This window comes from Drosophila innubila, chromosome X (assembly GCF_004354385.1).
Source record: "Drosophila innubila isolate TH190305 chromosome X, UK_Dinn_1.0, whole genome shotgun sequence".
NCBI lineage: Eukaryota > Metazoa > Arthropoda > Insecta > Diptera > Drosophilidae > Drosophila > Drosophila innubila.
This window is the reverse complement of record NC_047626.1, coordinates 6084882-6098348: the sequence shown is the minus strand read 5'-3', so window position 1 is coordinate 6098348 and position 13467 is coordinate 6084882. Positions and strand designations below refer to the sequence as shown.

General features: G+C 34.7%; 1 protein-coding gene across 1 annotated transcript; it reads right to left on the bottom strand.

Annotated features, from left to right (window-relative positions):
• Positions 1–12481: 12481 nt before the first annotated feature.
• Positions 12482–13467, bottom strand: LOC117785224 (achaete-scute complex protein T5). The gene has a single exon (XM_034623148.1). The coding sequence runs from the start codon at positions 13465–13467 to the stop codon at positions 12757–12759; it is 711 nt and encodes a 236-aa protein (XP_034479039.1). The 3' UTR covers positions 12482–12756.

The window sequence follows — 13467 nt, the reverse complement described above, 5'->3', positions numbered from 1 at the left end:
GTCCATTAATCGTTTGCCCAAATTGCTGCGCAGGATGTGAAGACAGTTTTGGTCAAAAAAAAAAAAAAGGCCAAATGTTTGTACAAAAAATAAATGTAAAATGCTGGCCAAATATTTGCATAAGCCTTTGCGGAAACCGGAAAAGCAAAACCGCTAAAAACAAGCAGAAATTTCCCTTCCCACAGGCGACACACAAAAGGAAACCGCTTTAGCGGATTTTTTCCACTTTTACAGCTAAACAAATATGCAAAGATATGAAGAGAGACAGAGAGCGTGAAACGGGAGAGGGAGAGGGGAAGAGTGGAAGACTGAAAGATAGAAACCCACATCAAAATTAAACAAAAATCAATAAAAGCAACAGATTTTCGATAGGTTCGATACAGCCGACTGGCTGAGTGCATGTGTGAATCAATGAATGAATAACTGAATATTCGACTGACTGACTGACTGACTCAAAATTGATTTTAACGCACCCGCCCCGCGATCAACAGCTCATCAGCATAACAAAACCGGCGGGTTCGAACCCTTTTTTGGCACTTCCTCCCTTCATCCCATTCCCATCCCTAGATAACGTCGACGTGCCTGCTACAGAATTTCATTTAATTTCCTTTTTTTTTTTTATTTCACACCAGGAGCAGGACTGAACAGGACCCACAGGTGCCTGGCATACGCGATTCAGGAGAATGTTTTTCGTAGAAACGCATCAGCATCGAAATTGATTCGGATACGTTCGATTTGCTTAATTGAATTTTGTGCTCAGCCTAAACGTTCGACAGATCCAACGATCGAGGATTTCAATATACATCGATCGTTTGTAGTCAAAAAAAAAATGCGGCTGCCTCTTTAATAGATTCACACGCACGCTATTTATCACATAGACAGAGAGAAAGAGAGAGAGAGAGAGAGAGAGAGAGAGAGAGAGAGGAAGAGAGAGAGAGGAAGAAAGAGAGAGAGAGCAGAAGAAAGAGGATCACGAAGGGAGCATTTATAAAACTGTACAGTTTGTCTCTCACTTGGTAGATAATACAATCCGAAATGACAAGAGCTGACTAGAAATTTCCCAATCTAACAACTTATATAATAAAATACATTCTACAAAACAAATTTTATCTATGATCCTCTCCTCAAATCGAATTTTAGCTAGCTTAGATTAATTCAATCTGATGCACATTTTTCTTTAACAATAGTCTTAATTAAATATTAAACAGACCTTAAGTTAAATTTTGGCCAATAGACTCTTAAATCTAAAATATATCAAGCAACCCAAGTATAGTAAGAACTCTATGATTTTTTACTCAATATCTAACACTTTATTTTGATTATTACAATGTGTTTCTTTATGATTATCCACTAATAATTTTTAATTTTCAAAGTTTCCTCAAACTCCTTCTAGAGCACAAAAAATATATTAAAATATAAAATAAATATTTTATAATATAATTAAAGAAATGTGAATATTATAGATCAAAAGATCATTTCGTAAAAGTGTGATTGATCAATCATGTCGAGAAATAACTGATACGCTAGAAATTTGAAGAATTTTAAGATACATTTTTATGATATAAATTGATCGTTATTTTTGGGAAATCGTAACGGAATTAAATTATAATGATTTATTCTTTGTTTTCAAGAAATGACCCAAAATGACATAAAGATACAATGTGTTTCTTTATTAATATCCACTAATAATTTTTAATTTTCAAAGTTTTAATATTCCTCAAACTCCTTCTAGAGCACAAAAAGTATATTAAAATATAAAATAAATATTTTATAATATAATTAAAGAAATGTGAATATTATAGATCAAAAGATCATTTTGTAAAAGTGTGATTGATCAAACATGTCGAGAAATAACTGATATGATAGAAATTTGAAAAATTTTAAGATACATTTTTATGGTATAAATTGATCGTTAATTTTGGGAATTTGTATCGTAATTAAACAATAATGATTTATTCTTTGCTTTCAAGAAAAGAAACGAAATGATCATTTGCATTATAGTTGATCCATCTAAATTATAGTTTGATTCATCTAATCTCCAAAATAAACGATCATTAGTCATTTTCTAGTTGTGATCTATCAAGTGGATCACAGCATTGTGTTTTTTCTTCTTCTAAAGAAAGAGTCTATGTTATTTTTGGGACATAACATGACATTCATTAGAGAAACGTCTCCAAAAAAAAAAAAAGAAAAACAAAAAATTGCTTAATAGTTATTGTATTGAGGGTCACCCACTGACTTCCCTGTAAGATGCGCGCCAAAGTTGAAAGGTTGCTAGTTTTAGCCAGGAGTTTGCCTTGCTGACAAGACTGTGGCTTCTGCTCCTGCCGCGTGTCAAGAAGACAGAGAGAGAGAGAGAGACAGAGAGAGAGAGAGCACAAATATAAGCCGGACTCGCAATTAGAAACACATTTTGGGCGCAACCTCTGAAGAGGCTTACAAACGCCTTACAAACGCCTTACAATTTGGCCGGCTTGGAAATATGAAAAGAATGATTGTGGAAGAGAGCCTTATGCAATTTACGCCAACTACTTTTCATTATCATTGTCAATTGTTAGCTGACAATTGACAATGGGCCTGATTCCAGTTTAGGCCGACAGCGTATTGTGTAGCTTAGCTTTTCAGAGAGAGACACAGGATCCTAGGGAGAGGGAACTAACATAGAAGTAGAGCCACGTGCACTGTGGAACTATGTTCCTGTCAAAGGATAATTGTTGTGCGTGTGTGTGTGTGCGTGTGTGTGTTGCCGCTTTGGTTTCTCGGACATTCGACACACGCTGCGTGCCGTGTTTTGGCCCACGGTACATTTATTTGCAATTGTTCGAGCTGACCTGCAAAATTATATGCATATATGTCACACTGTGGCCACACAGCTGGATCTGTAGCTGGATCTGCAGTTGCAGTTGTAGCTTCCTCTTTTTTTTATTTGCAGATTCTTATGCAACGTTGTCCGCTCGTTGTCTTTCAACGGAAGCGCCTTCAAAGCGTTTAAAGCCGCCAAGCGTATGATTGTCCTAGTCATGACCTTGCTGTGAATGAAGCAGTTTCTGTTCCAATTCCAGTACCAGTTCCAGTTCCAGTTCCACATTCAATGATCGTCGTCTGTCATTCGCTGCGATCATAACATTTCATTGCCATAATTTCTTATGCAAATATCCTGTGGCAGCGTTGCGAATTTATTAATTACTCGACAAATGCCCCAACCAAAACTATATATATATATGCAACAAAATTCATATATATATATAAGTTTTCTGGCTACCGGTTCAAGCCTACTTTGGGGAACATTGCCAACCGGGGCGCCTCAACCGTTTCATTGTATCGTCTGTAGAAATCTCTCAGCTCTCTGAAACTCTCGCACTGCTGCTGTATAATTAAAATGTTCAAAAAAGCGACAGTGTTCATTTTTTCATCATAAATTTCAAAAAGATTGCAATTTTTTTCGTTTTTATTCGTCGTTGTTTTTTTTCGGCTTTTTATTCGATTTTTTTTCGCTGTATTTTTTTAGTTTCGAGTCGCGCGCGCGTCGTCCATTTGAAGTGAGCCGCATGACGCGCGGCAATGACAACCGCGTCGTCGAGCGTCGTGCCACAGATTGGGGCAGTATGTGGAGAATGGCAAAAGCTTAATGGGAATAGAGCTCTGAGCGCCTAGTGTGTGTCTGTGTGTGTGTGTGTGTGTGTCAATGTGTGTGTGTGTGTGTGTGTGTGTGTGTGTGTGTGTGTGTGTGTGTGTGTATGTGTGTGTGTGTGTGTGTGTGTGTGGCAGCAACCACATTCAGACAGGGCGGGGCGGAGAATTGGATAACTTGGATACAGTTTTTGTAAGTCTCAGTTTCAGTTTCAGTTTTGGATTCAGATTCGGATTGTGGACTACATTAAATTGGCAGTCGGGCAACCAGTTTAGCACTGGCGCTCTTTTTCGACTATTTGTATACCCTGTAACTCTAAAGAAATTCACAAAAGAGCGTATGCGTTAGATAAGCTGATAGATTATATATAAAACTAAATATAATCTTAAGCCAATGAAGAAAAATGTGTATAAAGCATAAAAAGAGCAGTTGATTCATTTGCCAGTCTAACAGAACTCGGCTTCTATAAAAGCTAGAGTTGTGAAATTTGGTACACACGTACCCCTAAAAAATATATTAACAATTTGTATGAAAAATTTTTATTTATTGCGCAAGTCACTTGTCAAATAGATAAATAAGAATGATATAATATGAAAGATTTGACGAAATATATTAAATTAATAGACAAATGATTGAATTATTATTTATAGTCAGACAATGATTGATGAGTATTTAAATATGAGATTTACAATCTTACAATTTAAAAAATAACTGGGTATGATTCTCCGTCTTAATCCTATAAGTGTTTGTAAGTTTCTTAGGGAATGAAACACATTTCTTAAAATAAATCATATGACAAAAACGGAACGAAAGAGAAAACTAATTATCAAATTTTGTTAGTTTTGAATTAAGAAAATTATGTTTTTTTTTTTAATTTTTACTATAATTTTACTTAAAAATTCTGGAAAAATTTTAGACATATTATATTTGCTTTTATAAGTAAAGCTAAATAAATTAACCGTCGTTTAATATGTTTACCCTTAAAATCTGAGTTATTAGCACATGAGTCAACCCATATTGCAGGGTATCTTTCAGTCTTGCCGCTTTCAGCATTTGTACGTGTGTTTTCTTTACTGTCATTTTGGTTTCTTTTCGTTTTTCGAGTAATTTTCAAATCAAACCAAGGTCTGGGGCTGTCCGGCAACTCGAGGCGATGTTTTTGGCATGCGCGTGCGCAGCGGCAATTTGATGAAATGCATATGAAATCAAAAGTGAATTACGAGAGATTCACCAGCAGCAACAACAACAAGTAGCCAAAACAACAACAACATTAAGAGGCAACTAATTGGGACAGTCACGCAGTTCCACATTTCATATGCACAATTTACAATATACATATATAGTATATATATATACTATATGTTGTATATCTACAAATAATGCTGGAATGCTGATTTGCTAAAATGCAAAATTGATGGAATGATATTAACGACTTGAATCATTCGTTGTCTGTGTTGTAGTCTTTTTTCTAGGTTGCTTCTGTTCTTCTGCGGATCGTAGAATTGGAATGCGCCCAAGGGCCAAAGCTGCACTCAGTCGCTGGCAATTAAATATTGTAAATTTCATTATAAAAATATAAAACTAAAGTTGATCAAGAAGAAGCAACTCGAAAAAGCAGCACGCAGCTTGCAAAAAGCAAAACATATTTACATTTATTTCACCTGTTACTATTATTCAGATTATGCCAAAAGAACAACTTAATGTGGTTGAATCATTCATCTAAGTTTTTTCTCAATTTATAAAGTCTCTTCAGTCTATCTCCATTGTATCTTTCATTCTTTTAAAGGCTATAGAAGTCCTTAATAATGATACTTAATATTAAAGTTTTCAGATCTGCTTATAAATTTCATATCTGTCATTTAAAGAAGAGTTTACAATGTAATTGTAACTAAAAGTCCTTAAATAAAGTGCTATTTTATAAATGCAGGAATCTTGTTAAATTAAAAAGATACTTTCAATTAAATAAATTAAGTATCAGAAACCTTAACTTGACAGACAATCTACTTCTATATTTCTTTAAATGTTGGATCATAATATAAGTCCATATCGTATTACTATCCGATAAACTATTTAATCTGAAAGTGCATATACATAAACTTCTGCAATTTTATGTTAACTTTTCCTTATTTTTGCTTCTGTTTTTTTTATTATATTTTTTTTTTTTTTTGCTTTTGTTGGCAATTAAATTCTGATCATCCTGCTCATGCAGGCATAAAGTCTACAATTAAAAGAAAATAATACAAAAAAATAAAGGAGCGCTAAACTGAAGTCGCTTTTTTGATGAATGCGCTGCTCACTTTGTGTAATTAATTTAAATAATTTCGTTGGCCCCATTTGTGTGGCACATTCGCAGAGAAAGTGCCCCAAGCTAATTGAGACATTTATCGTTGTCGGCAATTAAGAGAAACAAAAAATAAAATTTAAAAAAAACCAAAAGAATTTGTCAAATTCATCAAAGTGAAGCAAAAATGAAGCCACAGGGGAAGCAGAAGAGAATCTGCAGTTGAAAATGTATATTTCAAAAATTCAAGCTTATAAATAATAACAGAGTTTATTCTTTAAAAATGTACAATATTATGGAACATCTATTGATAGATAGACTACAACTACATTAGATAATTTTCGAGTTATTTTTTTTTTTTTTGTATGACGTTGTTTAGATCAGAAATCGTTATAGCAATACTTATGATTCATATCAAAGTAATAATAAAAAAAAATATTAAGCATTCTTTCCCTTTCCCCTTTATACTTCCCGCTCAGTTCCAGCTCTTTTCGGTAATAAAAGTACTCTAAAAGATATTATTATATAATCTTTAATAACAATCCTTATAGTTTTCGATTTATTATCCACTTGTTCAACTCCGAATTGAGCCCTGAACCAATTGCTGAACCTACAGCTTGTGTAATTGTCACTTGAGTCGATCTTGAAGCAATCCAATTACTTATGAGCATTACTGTATCAGTTAATCCCCAAATAATTGCCTTTCATTCATAATCTGAACAGTTATCGAGTGAACTATGCGGGGTTTCTCATCGGATTCTCTTCCCCTACATATATGATCTTATAGAGATCGCATTATTATCATCATTCTTCAGCTGGAATACAGTTTAAAGACAGTACTAACCTATGTATCTCTAATCAGCTTAGCTAATGAAAACTTCAAAAATTTCTTCAAGATCAATTTAAAATTATGAAACTTCCCCTCGACACGCAACATGTAGCATGCAACACGCAATTGTCCTTATTGTTCTTATTCCAGTTTCCTTTTCAATGTCCTTATTCTTGTTCTCCTCGTGGGCGTTTTAATTGTTCGGGGGGAAAAACTGGTAAACTGGAAATTGAACAGAAAATTGTAACAATGAGTTGAAGTAGAAATCGCTAAGCATTTAATTTACGATCACGAGCGACAAGTGGAATTATTTTCCATTGTCCTTTTTGTCCTGAAAGAACAAGTGCAGCCCAAAAATTGACAAATTCCCTATATGATTCGAGATCTGATGATGCCGTCAATTGTTTGGCAAGTAAATGCCCACTTTTGGGTGTAAATATCTGCAATCTTCAAAAGGTGACAATATCTCTTTATCTGTCTATCTCTTTCTCAGTTTCTTCCTTCTATTGAGAAAGATTCTTAAAATTAGCTCTGATGATGCCGTCAATTGCTTTTAATTGTAATGCCAACGTTTTAATGACAGTTTTTATTAAGGCTTTAAATAGCTGGCAAATTTTTTTTTTCTTTAATATTTGTGTCTCATTTTTCTTATTCTTTATTTTTTTTTCAGCTCTTCTTGATAAATCGTAGATATGTTCTAATCATGTTGACAATTGTTTTATAATTTAATGTTCACTTTTTTGAATTTTTGAGTATTTAAGTAATTTGGGGATAATCTATACATAAACTATATGGTAAAATTTTTCTCTCTCTCTTAAAAAATTCTTAATACATTTTTACAACAATTTTAATTTTAGTATTAATCCATTTAGTAAATTATTTCTACATTTCAGAGGGCATACTCAGCACAGACTAGCTGATAATATTTACCTGTCTATCTCTTGCGCTTTCTATCCCTCTGTCTCCCTCACGCTCCTCCTCACCCTCTGATCTGTTGGTGAAATCTGCCAGAGTTGACAGGCAAAAATGTCACATAAATTACATTATTCTTTGTCAACATTTGTGAGTCAAAAACTGTGTTCAGTCTTCATGTTAAACAAATAACTCACTTGCTGAATGTGTTTGGCATCGTTGTTGCTGTTGCTGTTGCTGTTTATGCGAGTGTTATTTACGAGACATCAGTCTCTGGCAGACGAAGAAGCTTTTGCAGCTCTCGTGTTGTAATCAGAGCATCCTTAATAAATCATAAATTTATACGGTCCCCTCCCCAAAAAGCAATGCATGTAAAGGAGTTTCGGCCCCAAAGTCCCCAGGCTCACAGCCAGACCCAAAACCCAGTCCCATTCCCATTCCCAGTCTCAGTCCCAGTCTTAGTCTCAATCTTTTTGATTCAGAGCAGACTGCAGGGCATGAATATATGTTGCCTCAAGGGGCATTCTGCATATATATATATATAGATATATACATACATATATATATATATTTGTATTCGTACTCGTTTATTCGGATCGATCTCTCGCCGTTTTGGTTTCCATTTTGATCATGTCAAACGTATTATTAACTTCACACAAAAAGCGTTCGATTTTGCACCGTTTGCTGTCGCCGAGTTTTGTCGTATGTCGCCCAATGGGACCGCCACCAAAGGTAAGCCCCCCCAATCCCCCCGATCACTCTTCCCAGCTGAGCTGTCTCTCTGTCTCTGTCTCTCTTTCGCTTGCTCGCTGTCTCTTTCGGTGCATACATTATGACCCGCAAACCGGAAATAATAATTCGATAAATGCGGCATGAAGATGCGACCCCAGTTGGAGATGTTTAGCCCAGTACTTAAAATATATAAAGGCTTATAAGTTTGTGACAATTTATGCAACTGACAGAAGAAAAATTCTGCACTATATATAGAATTAAAAATAATTATTATAAGCTAATAAATATATTAAAAAAACAAACAAAATAAATGAATAAAAATAAATTTCAAGTATACATTTGTGTACTCTTTGAATTCAAGTTAAAAAATTAAAAAATAAAAAGTGTAAAAAAATAACAAAAAAAATTAAATAAATAGCAAGCAATAAAGAGCATATTTTTAAACAGTTTTTTAACTAAATTTAAGGCGTGACTCAAGTGACAAATTTTGTTTTCAAAATTTTAATTTAATATTGAATATTGAAACAAAATTTCAAGTGCGTAGCTTTTATTTTAGATGGCGTGCAAGTTCCAATTTAAAAAAAAATATATTTATTTTATATTCCACGTCCTGCTAGCTTACATACAAAATTTCATGTCTCTAGCTTTTTATTATATATATTATTATGCCGCAAATATCCATGTAGTTTTAAGTTTTCTTATTTAATTTAAATGATTTCTATTAAGTGGAATTTTACAATTCATTCTTAATTAATTTTTTTTTTTGTGTTATTTATTAAAAATTATTATTTTTTTTAATTTTTTATAAGATCTATTCCTGTGCTTGGCGGTCTATCGAATAGAGTCACTGTCTGGGTTCGAACCCAGGAATGGCTTTGTTATTTTATCTCAATATGTTATTTCTTTTAGTTTGTCTGGTTTTTTTTTTTAATTTTTCTTATAGTTTTACATTTTACTACTCATTCACAATTAATTTTTATTTATTCAAAATCTTTTTTTTTAATATTTTTCAGGATCTTTTCCTGTGCTTGGCGGTCTATCGAATAGAGTCATTGTCTGAGTTCGAACCCAGGAATGACTTTGTTTTTTTATCTTAATATGTTATTTCTTGACTTTTTTTAAAATTTTTTTTATAATTTTTCTTTTATTTATTGGGCAGCCAATAGTCGAGCATTCCCCTCGACTGTAACATTTTTACTTGTTTTTGTTTTTGGTTGCAAAACCGTTCGTTTTGCTGCTGGCTGCGTTGCGAATTGTTAGCCAGTCCCCAACGTGCAACGTGCAACGTGCAACATGCAATGTGCAACAACAACTTGCAACTTGCAAACGAAATTGGCATTAAAACAAAATCGACGGCCCCAATGTGCAGTACACAGTACACAGTGCACAGTACAAAGGTACTGCCCCAATACCGTTTTACCGCTTATACCGCTTAAACTGACGGAAATGCGTATGCCAATTCATTTATCTATTAATGAGCCGCCTCTGACAGACAGACAGAGAGAGAGAGAGAGAGAGAGGGAAAAGGTGTGTGAGTGAGATGGCAAACGGAAATGCGCGTGGGAGTCTGACTGTTTTTGCCAATTCTTCAGTCTGCAGTCTTGAGTCTTCTCAGTCTAGAACCTGAGCATCCGCTAAACAGGACATGACTGCAATTGTTGTCGTTGTTTCGTTGTCCGGTTGTTCAGTTGTTGGGTTGCTTCGCTTCGTTATCTGGCAAAACCATCGCGAATCAGAACGCAGCCGCGGCTTCCGTTCCGTTCCGTTTCAATCCATACCATAAAACAATCTCCAAACAGACCAACGGACAATTCCCTTGATCTTGTGCCTTGTCTTCCTTTTGTCGGGGGCGATCTGTAAGTTAGTCGACTTTGTGGGACTTGTATCTCACTCTACTTACTCTGCAGTGTGGGGTATTATTAACTTGTCATGATGTGTATCATCTAGAAGTTCGCAGACATATACTAACTATCTGAACTGAACTTTCCAGGAACATAAGTTGTTGAAATTTGCTACATTCACTTGATTTAACATTAAATACTACAAATAAGTAAATCAATCTGATCGTTACACTACATTATATAAGTCTTTGTATGGAAAACTCTATAAAGTTTAAGCTCCAATACGCTTTAGATATCCAGATCATATTTTTTCTAAAATCGAAAGAAATTAGTAATATAAATCGAAAAACTGAGTTTTTTCAAAATTTTTAAATTCTTCAAGATAGCTGAAGTAAACTCTCCCAATCTCAGTTTTATTATCTTTTCCATATCCTCACCAAATTTCATTTAAATCGGATGAGCTTATAACAATGCATAAAAATTAGTTTTTATTTGGAAAACTATTTAAAAAAATAAAGATCATGCTTTACTTTAACTTTGTCTGATACGATTGACAATATCTTAAAGTGTCTATATAGTGTATTTAAACTTCGTTGCAGCAAAGTTCACAACTTTTTCTGAATATTTCTTTGGTTTTGGGTTTTGCATGCATTTTCAACATATCTCAAAATTAGTTCAATAAAGAAGAAGCACAAAGCTGAAAGAATCGATCGATTGAGATCGTTTCGGAATTGTCCACATTCAATGCCGCTGAAAACCATTTCGATTGATTAACTTGTGCTTCATATGCAAAAATGCGGCAAGTAATTTAACTTTAACTTTAACTTCAACTTCAACTTCAACTTCAACTGGACATGAGAAGTTAAGAGTTGTGCTCCCTCGATCAAGTTGCTCTTTCGAGTCTGCTGCAAAAATCGTTTGCATAATTTAGCTTGAGTCTCATCTTCTCATCTGCAACTAAATTTGTCGCAAGTAGAGGAATGTAACGGTACTCGTACTTCAATATGCTTCTGTGGGTAGACTGGCCACAAGATTATCATACAATTTGTAAGCAGACTCAGATTTTGACTCGTAAAGTTACCGGTTATATAGATAGCGAACGTTCATGACTTTCAATTATAAATAACTTTAACAAAACTGTTGTGATTTGCATGTGGAATATGTTCTTGGAACAGATTTATGTTCCTGATTGGTTTGACTTTAATTAAAAGCAGGTCCTTATATCATTCTGTATCTAAATTTAATAATATTGGTATAGAAATAATTCCCTTCCAGATATTGGTTTTCATTTTAATATTGTTTTATTTAATAAATGTTTTTCGAATATTCAAAATTTTAAGACTCCACTTTTTATATCATAATTAGTATAAAAGAACACCAAAACATATAAAATAACTAAATTGACTTGATACCAAAACCGAATGAAAAAACCCAAGCCTTTTATCGAAATAGTTCTTTTGGGTCTTACCGAAACCGATATTTCTTTCGGTATGATTCCAGATTAAAAGTTATGAACATTTTGTTATTAAATTCAATTATCAGATGTAGGAAATACAACAATATATAACGTAAAATAACAAAAAAAACTCGATTTCTAATCAGATTTTGCGGATTGATTTATTCTCAATGAAAAGTTGTATTAAAAAGCGAAATGCAGAGTATTTACATATTTCAAGTTTTATCACTGCGGACGGCAGTTCGCGTTAGTGACGAAAGCATCACGAAGGGTGCGAAAGGCGACTAACAAATTGGCTAATCTGAAAAAAATTTTAAATAAAAATATAAATTAATAAAAAAAAAGCGAAAATTGGCATTCGACACTGCGCAAAAAGTAATTTTTATGTACACAGAAGCTCACCCTTTTTGCTTTTCGTTTTTTTTTTATTAATTTATGAATTAATTTAAAATTTTTAGATTGAACTGAATTTTGTTCATCACAAAATTGGATATCAGAAATTTTGGGGCTAGAAATTGCTTTCGTCACTAGACCTTTACCTCGTCTAGAGGTTTTTTTTTGTTTTTAATCTCTCAAAATGCACTGTGTTCATTTAAAATAAATTGTTTGAGATAGTCTAAATTTTTCTTGTAAAGTCTTTTTCTGGAAAGAGAAACTGCGAGAAGTTTTAAATCTCTGCATTCCCATTTTGAATCATCGGAGTATTTAGCCCATTTTCCCATGTTAAAAATGATTAAAAAACAGTTGTTGATTTCTTTTAAAATATTTCAGCTATAGCTATCAGTTTAATGTCCTCCATGTTTGTTTATCATAAAAAAAAATGTCTTATAGTTGAACTTAAACGCTAATTGTCTTCCATATTAAGCTAGAACTTAAGATTGGCAGTCTTATAAACTATATAAAAAACAGGCACAAACAGCGCACTTAAAAATAATTTGTACAAAGTTGTTAGGAAAAAAAAAATGAGTTGCTTAAAAATAGAATAAATACTTTGCGGTTGCTGAGGTAATACTTTGTCAGTGGTGGGCGTGGCAGTGACTAGTTGATATGCCAGTTAGCTGGGAGGTAGCGTCTTTAGAGATCGTCCTGCCACAAGGAGATGTAGTCAAGGATGTCGTCATCCTCGGCGCCCGAACTGCAGGAATTGTTGCGATAATCTTCATAGCTGCCAGGACTCGACTCGACTTTTAGCTCGGCGGCAGGAGGTGTGAAGTAGTTGGAGGAGGAGGCGGAGGAGGAGCTGGTGGAGGAGGAGCTGCTGCAGCTGCCGCTGGGCGAGATGAGTTGCAGTTGCTGTTGCAGCGCATAGAAATGTTGCTGCTGCTGTTGCAACTGTTGCTGGTAGTTGAAATGTTGCTGCTGCTGTTGCTGTGACTGCTGTGATTGCTGCTGCTGCTGATCGTTGTCATCGATGAGACGTTGCAAGCGTCTAATATACTCCACAGCCATGCGCAGTGTGCTGACCTTGCTCAGCTTCTTGTTGGCACCGGGGCCAATGCCACGCCTGCCATTGCTCAGATCGGCAATGATCGCAACGGGAATGTGTTGTCGCAGTTGGCTAAAGCCATTGTTCACCTGCTTGACACGATTGCGTTCGCGGGCATTGCGACGCACCACGGAGGCGCCACCGATCAGCATAGGCTGCTCATCCAGCGAGTCATCCAGCTGCAGATCAAGCTGATCATGAGCGTAATGATCATGCTGATCATGCTGATAATTGGGCTTTGTATAAGGCGCCAACTGTTGCTGATAGTGACTGCGATTTGACTTGCTGCTCAATGCCAT